This window comes from Eptatretus burgeri, chromosome 5, assembly GCF_056783735.1.
Source record: "Eptatretus burgeri isolate ZD-2024b chromosome 5, Ebu_testis_v1, whole genome shotgun sequence".
Taxonomy (NCBI): domain Eukaryota; kingdom Metazoa; phylum Chordata; class Myxini; order Myxiniformes; family Myxinidae; genus Eptatretus; species Eptatretus burgeri.
The window spans coordinates 38,758,849-38,773,873 of record NC_140965.1 but is presented as its reverse complement, the minus strand read 5'-3'; the positions used below and the strand labels follow the sequence as shown (position 1 = coordinate 38,773,873).

Sequence of the window (15,025 nt, the reverse complement as noted above, 5' to 3'; positions counted from 1 at the left end):
ATGTAAATGCTAAGGTTTATCTAAACTGCGCTCGGTCTGGCGTCTGGCTTTCCCGCTCGTTTCACACTCCGCTCTGTAGGCTTCATTACACTCCTTTCCGCTGGCTCCACCCACTCCGTTGTTCACCGCACTGTGGCCTCAAGAAGAAGAACACGCAGCCAGCTAACTTAGCCTTAAAAAAAAAATCCCCAGTGAGAGTGGGGCTTGGGAGCGAATCAGGTGGAGCGATGAGTGTTTTTCAGCACCCTCATTGGTGTAAAGACTATTACCCTGGTGCAAGCTCACCCATGCGAAGACTCGGCAGCGGAAATGGCTTCACTCGCCTTGATCTCTGCTACGCAATCCATCTCTGAGGTTAACATGGTGGCAGTGTATTTGGTTGCACTCTCCAGCCACGAACATATACCAGACACCCAATGAGGGCCGTAATCAAGTGCAGCGCTTGGGCTATCCACGCAATGTCGAATGGAGTCTCACACACTCTTGCGCTTCAAGTTAGATGCCAGAACATCCAGACCCGAGTATCGACTATGATGCATCAGGCTCCCCCGTCTCCTGCCGGTCAAGAGGCGGTTCATGATGGAGGTGGTCAGTCATTCATTGCGGCTGTTAATGGCGAAGGAAAGCGAGCTTGGGTTGTGGTCCGATGGTGGGGTGATTTTTTACAAAGGAATCTTGATAGTGCAAGAAATGTAACATTCAGGTTCAAGTCTGGTGAAAACTGAGGTGGAATGTTTTTTGAATAATGGCACATGGTTTGTATGGAAAAGGGCACGCATATGCAAATGAGTTGCCCCTGTTACTATGCTGGTTGGTGTGCATGGATGATGAAGGAAGGAAAGGTTTGCATGTGCAGCAAAGCAAAATGATGTAAAGAATGGAAAGGAAAACACTACCTAAAGCCCTTGCAATGCACGTTGTCCCAGAAACCCACGACACATAAGGGAAGAGCTATCTAAAATGAATACCAATGAAATAACTGCATGGGGAACTGTTGTGTGCCATTGCCCCAGGGGAGTGCTGGTTTCGCAGAACCGCAACTAAAATACATATATATATATATATATATATATATATATATATATATATATATATATATATATATATATATATATATATATATATATATATATATATATATATATATAAAATTTAGGTTGTGTGTTTGTATTTGTTTGATTTGTATGCAACCCTAAACCGCTGGGGTAAATGAGTTGAAATTTGGTGGTTGTACTTGGGGTGTGCCTGAGAAAGTTTTAGCAATTAAATTTTTTTTGTAGTCATGGGGATTCAGGAGGAGTGGGCGAGGAAAATTATCGATGCAAATGTATACCGTATAGCGCCACCCGGTGGTGGCGGGAGAGGTTATTACAAGTCAGCTGTGGAGATGCCTTGTAATTTTGCACTTAACTGTACACATTGCATCGTGCAAGTGCTTTAATGACCCCCGCCAGAGGGAGGGGGTATTACGCTCCCGTAGGAAGGCGATGCTTCTGGTGGAGTAAATTGGCCGTAACTTCTTACAAAGTTACTTTTGGTAAGATACATTGCATGGATACAAACAAAGTATCAAACATGTCAACTCACATAAAAGTAGGTTGTTGGTTTATGTTTACTGAGATCGGAGAGAGGGAGTTAGTGCAAGACCAAATTTATTGCTGGAGCCAGCATCATTGACCGTCAAGGACAAGGTATGCACTGCACAACAAAAGCAGCAACTTGGTGAAATAGTTGGAGACAAAATCGAGAGATTAATCCGATGCTTGAGATAGATGCGTAAAAGGATAAAAACTGCCTCGAACATCGACGTTGCATTCCCCCGGCATTCTCTCCTTCACACCCCCTTTTTAACCACCTCTGGAATCACCTCCCTTTGTATGTCCAGAACAAATTTTCACTCAACTACAATAAGGTGTATCAGGAACTCTGACACAAGATGAGGCCATTTGGCCCATCATGTCCAAGTTCACATGTTTCCTGCCACTTAATCATCAGTATTTAATTAATCTTGCTCCTCCAGCCTTCATGAACCTTGATTTATCTCAAAAATGATGCAATTTTCTCTTTAAAAGGAGTCAATAAATGTCTGATGGAATGATCAACACAGTATAAATGAGGTTATATAAAACCGAGTTTGTGGCTTGCTTGATCCGGCTCTCTCCTCAGCACGAAGGTCAAACTCCACCCCTCTCCTCAACAAGGTGATGTGCGATGGGGAGCAGATTTCAGGTAAACACTCTGCCATCTTCTCAGTACGAGCTGTGCCTTTTCCTCAGCAGGAGGGCAGTATTTCTATCAAGTACGTTGTATAATCTGAGTATTGCAGACAGGTTGGTGGGCTTGCACTATTTCACCCTCTGCTCTTTCTGTTCCCTCTCCCCCCCCCCCCCTCAGGTTTCTGTAGGGCACACAAGGTCTGCCAACAACCCTATTCTGGTGAAACAACCAAAATCCAGAAACACTGCACACCTCTACTTGAATTGTTCCGCTTTTTTTCCCACCTGTGGAATGAACTACCACATTCTCTTCAATCTTATTCTTTCCTCCAGGTTTTCAAGAAAGCTGTTCGCCACCATCTCAGATCATCCCCCATCCAAAACCATGATCTTTTCTACCCTCGAAAACTCTCCCCAACTCCACCGATTTTCCTTCTTGAGAGTTCGCTTCTGGATCCATATTGTCCACCTCGTCCTCATTTTCCTCACATCCCTAATCGTCAAAGTCGCCCACAATTTTGCTGCTCAATCCTACCGTTGGTATGCCCCCCCCTCTCTTTCTGCTGGTAATTTTGTTATGTTGTAAACAGCAAGTCATACTAGACATAAACTACCTGTCAAAAGTTTTAGAACACCCCCATTTTTCAGTTTTTACTGGAATTTAAGCAGTTCAAGTCCAGTGAATAACCTGAAATGGTACAATGCGAAGCGGTAAACTTCCAGAGGTTAAAAAAAAAGTTTAGGTTACCAAAAACTGAAAAAATAATGTCAATTTCAGTTGTTAAAAAAGGCCCTTTTCAGGGAACAAGTAATGGGTTAGCAACTGCAGCTGTTCTGCAGCGATTGAAGTAAATTAAGCCTTGAAAGTTGATGCAAACAATTCCTACAGATGTCCCAACTTTCGTTGATCAGTTACAAACCCTCTGTCTGTATAAAAACAGTGTTGGAACAGACTGTGTTGCTGCACCCTCTGAAGCATTATTTGGACAATATTACACTGCAGGAAGTAGTATATTGCTATCATAATGGTGAGAAAAAGACAATTAACAAAGGAAGACAGACAGACCATTATAACCCTTAAAAGTGTTGGTCTTTCCTTTAGAGAAATTGCAAAGAAGCCAAGGTGTCAGTGAGTTCAGTTTCCTACACCATCAAAAGGCACTTGGAAACTGGAGGAAACTCTGACAGGAAGAGGTCTGGCCGAACCAAAGCCACAACACAATCAGAAGACAGGTTTCTGAGTGCCAACAGCTTGTGTGATAGGCGGCTCAGAGCAGCAGCTTCAAGCACAGCTTAACACTGGTCGAAGTAAGGAAGTCTCAGTTTCAACTGTGAAGAGAAGACTTCGAGCTGCAGGTTTGACAGGTCGAGTGGCAGTAAGAAAGCCATTGCTAAGATGGCAAAATAAGAAAAAGAGGCTTGCCTGGGCCATGAAGCACCGGCAGTGGACTACTGAAAAAGGGAAGAAGGTCTTATGGACCGATGAATCAAAATTTAAAATCTTCAATTCATCACGCAATGTTTTTGTACGCCGTCGAGTAGGTGAAAGGATGGTTCTTCAGTATGTGACACCAACTGTCAAACATGGAGGAGGGAGCGTGATGATCTGGGGCTCTTTTGCTGGATCCAGAGTCGGCGACTTACACAGACTGACTGGCACGCTGAACCAAAAGGGCTACCACAGCATTTTGCAGCGCCATGCAATACCCTCTGGTCTATGCCTCGTTGGTCAGGGGTTCATCCTCCAGCAAGATAACGACCCAAAACATACCTCCATGCTCTGTCAGAACTAACTTAGAAGAAAAGAACAACACGGTGGGCTTCAAATCATGGAATGACCGGCACAGTCTCCAGACTTAAACCCCATCGAGCTGGTTTGGGATTAACTGGACAGAAGGATGAAAGCAAAGCAACCGACCCGTGCAACACATTTCTGCAACTGTGTTGGAAAGAACTTTCCAAACAATATTTGATTTCCATTGTAGAAAGAATGCCATGAGTATGTTCAGCTGTTTGTATCTGCAAAAGGTGGCTACTTTGAAGAGTCAAAAATTTAGATTAAATTTTGTTAAACAAAACGATTCCATGATTTCTTTTTTTATCTGAAATTGTTTATTTGTTCTATGTTTTAATTTCAGAGTACATTGAAACATTAAACTGCTTAAATTTCAGTAAAAACTGGAAAAATGGGGGTGTTCGAAAACTTCTGACCGGTCGTGTAATTCTAGAAATGTCAAATTAATCCAACACAGAGTTCTGGTCATGTTTTGCACAAAAACATTTCCCAATCTTACCGCATCCATTTTCATGCAAGTGCCAAAATCGGCCAGTTTGACATGGCCATTACGATCCAGGAGCATATTGTCTGGCTTCACATCTCTGGGTGGTGCAGGGGGGTAAAAAAAAAAACAACAAAAAAGTCAAAATTAAGCAAATGATGCAATGACCAATATAAACAAGTGGTCATCACAAAGTTTAGCAGCAAGTTCTGTGACATTTTCAGGAATAATGGCACAGCCTCATGAGTTCTTCATAATTATATCATTTGTTAAATTCAGACAAATTTTGTCTGAATCCATCCACAGTAGATGTTAAACCGAGGGCTACATTTTGTTTTTATAAATTAATTGGGTTAATATTCCTTTGGGTGAACAATGGATGAAATCAACAGAATGTCGAGTGAGGTATAATAACCGCTGTGGGAAGCAAGGAGAAGCTGACGTTTCGGGGTGCAAGAGACAACGAAGGGTTAACGTCCGAAACATCAGCTACTCCTCGCTTCCCACGGCGGTTAGCATACCTCAAATCAATGTATACCGTCAACGCAGACCGACACTGGCCTTCATGAGCAAGACTAGTTCTTCGTTGCATGATTCAGGTGGTTTAATATAACTGCAAGCGAGATAGCTCATTTAGTTGAATGCATCCGAGCAGAGTCAGACGTCACTTTTAAAATAACTCATTCTGATTTGGTGCCATTGGTGGTCGAAGCATATGAAAGCATGTATTCCTTCAAAAGGGGGTGTAAAGCCTGTTGTCCAACCTCATTTTGTGGACACTGATGATCAGAGGGTCTCTCTCCATAAGAGAAATAACTAAAATAGCACTCAGGAGAGCGCATACCTTCACCTGGCTGAACAGTTTGGGTTTTGCATCACATCGATAGGTCGGATCTGGATTCGGACATAAACCAAAATGTAATCAGCATGTTCTTGTCACCTAACCAACTCATCCACCAAGTTTTGTCATAACTCGTCCACAACCTTTTGAGATATGCTATATATTGTTTTTAGCACCATCTCTCAATGCTGAAGAATCACTTAAAAAAATTATCGGATCCAGATCCGGATCTTCACCAAAATCGAATCAATTCTTCCTTATCACACACCCAACTTGTCCACCAAATTTTGTCCGAATCCATCCACAACTTTTTGAGATATCCTGTTCACAAACAGACAAGGGGTGAAAACATAACCCCATCCACCTTTGGTAGTAGAAGTAATTATTGGATGGATGATGGATGATGGATGATGATGATGATGATGATGATGATTGCTGGTTTTTGGAGTAGGTTTTTACTCGAAGAGTATTTTTGTTTGGCTTGGCGAGTGGATTGCATCTGCAGTCGTCATCGCGGCTTTGTCTACTACACTCTCTCAAGACTCGTGTTACAGCTCTGTTGTATAAAACTCTGATAAGCATGATAATGGTGTATTTTTAGTCCACGCCCTTGATATCTGTGAAGCTTGTTAGTTGTAATGTCCTCCTTAAATCAAAAATGTATACTTTGCACCTCATCAGCTGCCTTTCTTTTTATGACAAAAAAAAAAAAATGCATTGCAGAAAAACCTTGGTTAGCCAGACCTCATGGATGAAGCAACTGTATGGCTCGGTAACTTCACCAGCTATCGAACGTACAACTTTACAAAAATGCATGATCAAACAACGGACATAGTGGGAATCTCCAAACCATGGTGCAAGTGAGAATTCCATGTCAATGGTGGCTTGAGAAAAGCTAATGTTTGTCAAATTTTCTGACAAAAGGAATACATTTAGCTAAAGGCCACAGAACATTACCCCAGACTGAGCTGATAAGATTAGACAAAAATGGGGGGATGTATTGATCAGGTCTGACCTGGACAACGTACATAAACAAGCCGTGGGGTACGAGAGGTGTGCAAGCTGTGCCAAATAGTGTGGATTTCAAAGGCTAAAACAAAGGGCTGTTTCAGTGATGATCGGTTTTCTTACAATTCTCTGAACTGGGAAACAGTTTTTGGGCCAAAATGGTGAGGCATGAGACAAGTGCAAATATCGAGCACTGCTCAGTGATAAAAAAATAATAATAAAAATCTAATCTAACAGGCTTCATCCGTGTGATGCGTACAATCTTTTTGTTTTTTTTCTCCCAATCATCTTCCCCTTTTTGCTTTCGTAGTTGTGGGTAATATTGCATAACAAAGGTTCAGCCTCGATTATCCTCTATGGATGGGTGAATGTTAAAACGACAAACAACAAAAAATACTTGCAAAACATCCTAAATGCTCTTGGCTTGCAAGCTGGTTGGCTTTAGAATTTCCAAAGGAATTTTGACATCAGACAAACACAGTGATGTCACCACCCTTGGTGGTGACGAACACCGCAAGCCCCATTTCCCTCCGTCCTCTCCTGTCCTCCCCTCTCATCACCCCTCCCTCTGTCCTCTCCTCTCCCCTCCCTCTCTCTCTCTCTCTCCCTCCCTTCTTCCTCTCTCTCCCCTCCCTCTTTACTCTCTCTTACCTCCAACCTTTCTCTCTCTCCCCTACAACCTTTCTCTCCCCACCTACCACCTTCCTCTCTCTCCCCCTTCTATCTCTATCTCTCTCTATCTCTCCATCCCCATCTATTTATATCTCTCTCTCCTCCAAACCAAGGAAGCAATCTCATTTCCTTCCACAAAGCTCAGAACAAGTATTTGTCTACCCTCAGGAGAGCCAGGAAACAACATCTTTCCAATCTCAAGTCTGACCTCTCAAACTTTCCTCCCTCCTCCAAATCCTGGTGACATCTTGTCAAGTCTGTTTCCGATGTGTGTTCCCCCTCCATCCCTCCCTTACCTCAAATGGCCACACAGCTGACACTGCACGTGAAAAGGCTGAATGCCTAAACTCGGTGTTTGCTTCTAAATCCATCGCTTTCTGTACCCACCTTACCCAGTCGCTTCCAACATTAAATCCTTCCTCTTCTCCAATGGCTTGATTTACGATCAATTTGGATTCAGACCAGGCCACTCTACCCTGGACATGCTGCTTCGGCTTCACCAACAATGGATGGAGGTCCTCAATGCTAGACATGAGATCAGAGCATCTCCCGGGACATACCGTGTGCTTTCAATATGGTCTGGCACCTCCAAACCAAACTTTCTTCCTATAGTATTCAAGGCCATCTCCACTCATGGCTCGCAGACTTCTTCTCCTGTCGCAGCCAACGTGTGACCCTAAATGGAGTTCTCTCATCCCCTCTTCCTGTTCAAACTGTTTCCACAAAATTTAAAGCACAGAATAATCTAGAACGTTATTGTATGCTGTCACGATAAGATTCCCCTTCACTGGAACTAAGGGGCCTATCCCAAACCATGAAAAACATCCCCAGACCTTTTTTTATTTATACATTGTCGAGGCTCGTATGAGAGCCAACATACAACACACAACCGGTGGGGGATGGGGGGGCAGGAGACAAGAGAGGCGGGAGAGTGAAGGTAAAAACAGCGGGGAACAGGGACATTTGGAGATCTGTGGAAGGGAGAGGGATGGGGCAGGGAACACCAAACTCTACAGTTGGTACTATGCATTCAGGCAGGTAGCGTTCTCCTGGCATCTGCCAAACCCAGATTAGTCCATTGGACTGCCGGACGGTGAAGACAGCACGTTTCCTCTGCTCCAGAGTCCAATGGCGGTGAGCTTTACACCACTCCAGCCGACGCTTGGCATTGCGCGTGGTGATCTTGGGCTTGTAAGTGGCTGCCCGGCCATGGAAACCCATTTTGTGAAGCTCTCGACGAAGCGTTTGTGCTGATGTTGCTTCCAGAGTCAGTTTGGAACTCGGTAGTGAGTGTTGCAACCGACAACAGACGATTTTTCCACGCTACGTGCTTCAGCACTCAGCGGTCCCATTCTGTGAGCTTGTGTGGCCTACCACATCACGGCTGAGCGGTTGTTGCTCCAAGACGTTTCCACTTCACAATAACAGCACTTACAGTTGACCGGGGCAGCTTGAGTAGGGCAGAAATTTGATGAACTGACTTCCTGGAAAGGTGGCATCCTATGACGGTGCCATGTTGAAAGTCACTGAGATCTTCAGTATAACACATTCTACTGCCAATGTTTGTCTATCGAGATTGCATAGCTGTGTGCTTGATTTTATACATCTGTCAGCAATGGGTGTGGCTGAAATAGCCGAATCCACTCATTAGAAGGGGTGTCTGCATACTTTTGGCCATGTAGTGTGTTTGGGTATTTTTAACGTGATGACCAAGTTCAAAATGATACCTCATGTGATTGATTATATTTATTGAAATTGATCAAAAATATGGAAAAAAAACCATTATAGTTGGAGTGATTGACAAGGCCACAAATGTTAATTCTGATCATTATCTCCACCACCGAAGGTGAAGGAGGTTATGTTTTCATCTCTCTCTGTTTGTTCGTTACTTGGAAAATCGAAGATTTTTCAAGTATATTGGTCAGTCGATTTTGTTATTCTGTCTGTCTGTCGCCAACAGGTCACAATTTTACACCGATCTTCACGAAACTTCACCACATGGTAAAGTTTGTCATAAGGAAGAAGCCAATTGTTTTTGAGGCCCAAGGTCAGCAACTTTGGTGAGATTTCAAAAATCCTCAATTTTCATCCGATTGACTTGAAATTTGAAGAGGATTTATATTTCAGTTCACTGAATTCAACGAGCCAATTATTTTTTGAGGTCAACATCGGCAAAAAAGTCAACATAGGCCGAATTTCTAAAATTCCTTTTCCTTTTCTTCTATATGCCGACACAAATATTTTGTGTTGTGATAAAAAATTTTGATTCTTTATTTAATGGTGTAAATGAGAATCCCTGAAAAGTATGTGATTGGTTTAAAGTAAATAGGTTGTCTGTTAACTTAAAATAATGTAATTATATTGTTTATAGTAAAAAGTAAAATGTACCAATTCAACTGCCTGGCATTTCCAACTTGGCCTTCACTATTGTGATGCAAATTTTGAGTGATTAGGATTAGGCTTAGTATCAGGTTAGATAAACCCCGTGGGATAACTGAGGGAAGGTGGTCATCCAAATACCAGGATATCACCCAACGTCCTACTTCAAGACCACATCGGCACAACTCCATTGAGTCTGATAAGTCGGCGGTTCCATTCTAATCCTGACCGAGTCATAATGAAGACATTAAAGATGGTATGCGATTCTCCCTCTCTTGGCGCTCAGCATTTAGAGGATAGAGCATGGACAAACCCCGAGGGTTGGCATCCAATTGGAAGGCAGGGGAGGGAGTTTTCTCTGAAGATTCCTTGCTCGGGAGAGAAAAAGAAACGGTGCCACAGCTGGATGGCGCACTGGCAGTAAGAGTGCAATGAGATGTTAGTTCCCTCAAGATCAAAGGCTGTGTTGGTGTCATGATAAAAGTCAAGTCCTGTGTTGACTGTTGTGTCCATATGTCTGTGTCAGCTCTTCTATGAGCCTTACAGACCCTCCATCAGATCGACATATATATATATATATATATATATATATATATATATATATATATATATATATATATATATATTATATATATACCAAGTCGAAAACACCAGGGGGTTGACTCAGCCTGCCATCCTTCCGAGGTGGGTGAAATGAGTACCAGTTTTACTGGGCCCGGTGTATGCCCCGGTTAGAATAGGTGTACCATATCCCTGTGTGTCCTCGTAAGAGGCGACCAGGGTTGCGTCAGGAAGGGCATCCGACGTAAAAACCTATGCCAAATCATTATGCGGACAACAAAACAAATTTCCATCCCGGATCGGTCGAGGCCCGGGTTACCAACGACCGCCACCAGGACTGGTGGTCAGCAGGGTACCAGTGGAAATTGTGCTACTGCTGGGCGAAGGAGGAGGAGACGGGGAAGGCGAGTCCAGAGGCAGTGGGAGAGGGGGAAGGGCAGAAGTGTGCAGGTGAGAGTTGGAACTCTGAATGTTGGGACGATGACTAGCAAAGGGCGATGGATACGGTGAGGGCAGACATGCGGGTGGTTGGAGTGTCAATGGAAGATGTGGAGGATAGAGCGAAGTGGAGACGGTTGATCCGCTGTGGCGACCCCTAACGGGAGCAGCCGAAAGAAGAAGAAGAAGAAATATATGTATATCCATCCATCCATTGAGACCATCCTCTGTGCAGAGCATGTAATGTGCAAACAAAAAATATATAAGGTACAAACTTTGAGGAAATGGAAAAGTTGGGATTATTCATTTAATGGGACTATAAAGCAGGAAGTACCTGCACAAGTGCTGGTGAAAGAAGAAAAAAGTGCAATATTCTATACATTAAAGTGGGAAGATTTCTCAGTCTGTCCGTTTCTCTCTTTCCACCCATTGGTTGGACAGCTGGTCTGACTCCACCCACAATTGTAACCTCAAAATAGCCATGTTGGTTGCTGCTTACAGGCCTCAAAAGCTTCTGGCGTACATTGGAACACTGAACAACGCATCATCTATCATGAAAGAAAGGTATATTTTGATCACAACCAAAGCAGAGAGAAAATAGTCATTTGATTAATATTTTTAAATCTTTAATTTAAAAAAAAACTTTTGGTTTTCACCTGAGTTCTTAAGGCTGAATAGTGTGCAAATACGGGATTTATAAACTAATTGTATTTTACGTGTGCATGGACAGGTAATTCACATATTTGAAGTAAATAAACACACGTGGCAAGTTAGAGGCGACAAAAAGCGGGTTTTATTTTATTTATTTACTTTTTTCAAACATGGTACAAACGCTACTCGAGAAATTGTCATCGACACAAAATACACCAGAATACTGAAATTGGCATTTATTGATGAGTAATGATAAGGAGGTTCCAAGTAAGACAACTTCAAAGAAAGACAACTTCAAACTCGGTAATTGTGGTGATACGATGTTAAATACTAGCAGGGAAACGCAGAACATCCACACAATGTAAAACATGACTTCATGTCCTCAACTCTCCCCCACCCCTCACAACCCCCAGTCATCAACTCTCCCACTCCCAAATCCCAAGTCCTCAACCTCTGCCTCCCAACCCCAAATCGAAGTCCTCACCATCCCCTTCTCAACCCTAAGGTGTCAATCTCCTTCCCACTCCAAGACTTCAAACCCCCTCCACACCCACCTCACCAAAAGTCTTCACCCCCCCCTCCCTTCCAAACCTAAAGCGTCAATCCCTTCTCGAGTTCAAGTCCTCAATCCCCTGCCACTGCAACTCAACACCCTCACCCCTCATCGAAAGACCTCAATCATCCTCCCCAACTCTGTCCCATCTTTACTCTGCAACCCTCCTCCCAACACTAACTCTGTCCTCTCCTCACCCTTTCCCAAACTCTCAAAAGCAAACGGGAATTCCCACATCGATCATTCCATATATCTTCATTACCTCATCGAAACAGTGGATTATTTAACCCTTTCCTTTCCATTAGCATGCTATCACCGACTTCACAGAAACCATGATTTTAAAAAATAAAATAAAATAAAATAAAAAAGCTCCACCATGTCATGGGCCATCATGGTCACCTGTCCAACTCACAATCCCACGAGATATGTGGAAACCTTGTGGAATTGTAACATAAATGTCCCGAAACCAATGACTGTCATCCTAGTGCATATATACACATCGTTAAGAGTAAATGATGGATGTTTTCTTTTGCAAACTCACAAGATTCCCAGTCGTCCTCGGACAAAGACCTTTATATTGACACGGGTTTTATGGTTCCTCGTCGAGTCGTTGAAGTGAAAATGGTCAGAAATTATAACAAGGACCCACGTTACCGCTGCGGTAAAAGCACTGCTTGAGAGAACGCCACATAGTTATTTGGGTGGTGTATAGACAACAGACCGTTGCTTGGATCGCTGAGGCCTGTACGTACTGTGATCCTCACAAAGCCCGTGACGCTTATCGACTCCAACCTGATATTCGACAATCGTTTTAACAGTCACTTTGGTCGTTTTACACTGAACAGAAAATGTATCGGGAAGGCATGGGGATTGGTCGGGATGGGAAGGCATCGGGAAGGCAAGACAGCTCCAAAAATGTCTGGCCTCACATAGAACCAACATGGCGGCCATATGATTTTTCAGGTTGAAATTGTGGTGGAGTCAGGCTCGCTGTCCAACCAATGGGTGGAACGGAATGTTACACACGGACGGACAAACAAGCATATTATATAGATAGAAGACGTAAGAATGCCCTTTTGCTTTTATGTGCAGGACGAGAGGAGGGGGGATGGGAAGACAGTTAGGGGTTGGAGTGGGCGAGGGAGGGAGAGCAAAGATGGGACAGAGTTTGGAGAGAGAGGTGGAGGAGCCGTGGGGAGGGGGGAGGGTTGGGGTGGAGGGGCTTTGAAAGCTTGGAATGGGGAAGCAGCCTTCAGCTTGTGAGAGGGATATTGAAGACTTGGGGTTGGTTGGTGGAAATGGGGGAGGGGGGAGGGAGTTGAGGACTCGGTCACATTTTACACTGCACAGATGTTCCACGGGTCTCTGCTACTTTATTTAAAAACAGTGTAAGAGGGTGTCTCTCGTGAGAGTTAAGTATACTTACCAGACACCCAAATGATGATTGTGTACATTTACATGAGCCACATAATACGTAACAGTCCTGCAACAACCTCTCTCACTTGTATGCAAAGGTCCTCCCTGACACGGGAGTTCACTTCAAAAACGTTACGCCGGTGTGTCCCATGGATTGTCTGGTCCAAGCACGTTCGTCGTTCTTCACTCTGTCATGACCCAATTTAAACTGCTGACCAGGCGAACGCATTTCCATAACAAAGTGCTGCCATTTAACTTTGCTGCAAGTTTTACAAATTCCAGCGAATTAAACTTCTTCCTGACGCAAAAGGTTTTTTCAAATTGTCTTTTTTTTGTAAAACAACCATAATTATCTGATAATTTGAAACAGGCTGGATTGGCCTGTTTCACATTCTCATCCGAAACCGACGCCGGGTGATGTTCGGAACCCAAGTTCAGATTCCATTTACTATATGTATTTGTCCATAATCTACTCATGGCTTGGCAATTCAAAACGGAGTACACCAATATGTCCTGATGTCTTTGCCATGCATGCGATTCATGTACACGCTCCACTTTGAGCCCTGGTCAAAGATTGAATTTTTTTCTATAGGATGGCACTTGCAATACAACCCATTGTCCTGGATCAAGCACACATTAGCACAATTTGACACCTCTGTACATGACAATGATCCAACAGACAAACACATTCATCTGCACCCCAAGTTCGGAGAATATTGGTTGCACAAGTCTTCAACTATTGTCAAAAGTGTATCTTTCAAAATAATCAACCTCACAATAACTCTGCCAAACAGAAATGGTGGCAGAGATTGAATCGAACTACGGAAAAGTGGTCGATTTACATGAGGGCACAGAGGCAAACGCTCGCAGAACAGCAAGCCACAACACCTTTTATATTGTCCACACAATGCATTGAAAGCAATAACTCACCTGTGGATAAATCCCATGGAGTGAATGGCATTGAGAGCAAGCACCACCTCCGCGGTGTAGAAACGCGCCCACTTCTCAGGCACATCATAATTACTCATGAGGCTCACCAAGTCCCCTCCAGGCATGTATTCCATCACCATGTACAAGTATTGCTCATCTTGGAAAGCACAGTGCAACTGAATGAGAAAGCACAGCGCAAATTAGTGAGAAACCTTGGACTTGAATCCAAACGATTCGTCGGTTTCCAGAACTTTCAGAGTAATTGTTTCATGATGATGACTAAAGGTGGGAGGTGTGTGTGTGTGTGTGTGTGTGTGTGTGTGTGTGTGTGTGTGTGTGTGTGTGTGTGTGTGTGTGTGTGTGTGTGTGTGTGTGTGTGTGTGTGTGTGTGTGTGTTTACATGATATGCATGTCCAACCCCCTTCAGGAGTTCATAGTAACAAAAAAAACATTAGAATTTTCCATCGGAGCACCTAGCTCACGCTGCTGGGATCTGAGAATCAAAACCCAGACACAATGTTTATCTATATCCATTGTTGATTAGTGTCCTTGTAAATTAATGCAAAGGTCCACTCATGTCTCTATCTGTGAACAATCTCCAACATAAAGGTTATGCATCCAAAGCCTCTTTTTAAACTTCGTAATTCAGTAAAGTCTCATGCTATCACTGACTGTATGTATGCCCCGGTTAGAATAGGTGTACCATATCCCTGTGTGTCGTAAGAGGCGACCAGGGTTGCGTCAGGAAGGGCATCCGGCGTAAAAACCTATGCCAAATCATTATGCGGACAATAAAACGGATTTCCATACCGGATCGGTCGAGGCCCGGGTTACCAACGACCGCCACTGGTACTGCTGGTCAGCAGGGTACCAGTGGAAATTGTGCTACTGCTGGGTGAAGGAGGAGAAGGAGACGGGGAAGGCGAGTCCGGAGGCAGTGGGAGAGGGGGAAGGGTAGAAGTGTGCAGGTGAGAGTTGGAACTCTGAATGTTGGGACGATGACTGGCAAAGGGCGAGAGTTGGCTGATATGATGGAGAGAAGAAAGGTGGACATACTGTGTGTACAAGAGACCAAGTGGAT

At 43.6% G+C, this 15,025-nt stretch overlaps 1 protein-coding gene across 2 annotated transcripts in view; it reads right to left on the bottom strand.

Annotated features, from left to right (window-relative positions):
* LOC147026270 (rho-associated protein kinase 2-like) overlaps window positions 1-15,025 on the bottom strand; it is a 169,766-nt gene that overhangs the window by 75,140 nt on the left and 79,601 nt on the right. For both annotated transcript variants that reach the window (XM_085881524.1, XM_085881525.1), the window contains 2 exons: window positions 13,945-14,120; window positions 4,511-4,595 (listed from right to left, as the gene is read on the bottom strand). In XM_085881524.1, the coding sequence (XP_085737650.1) occupies window positions 4,511-4,595; window positions 13,945-14,120 (261 nt within the window). The remainder of the gene's footprint in view (window positions 1-4,510; window positions 4,596-13,944; window positions 14,121-15,025) is intronic.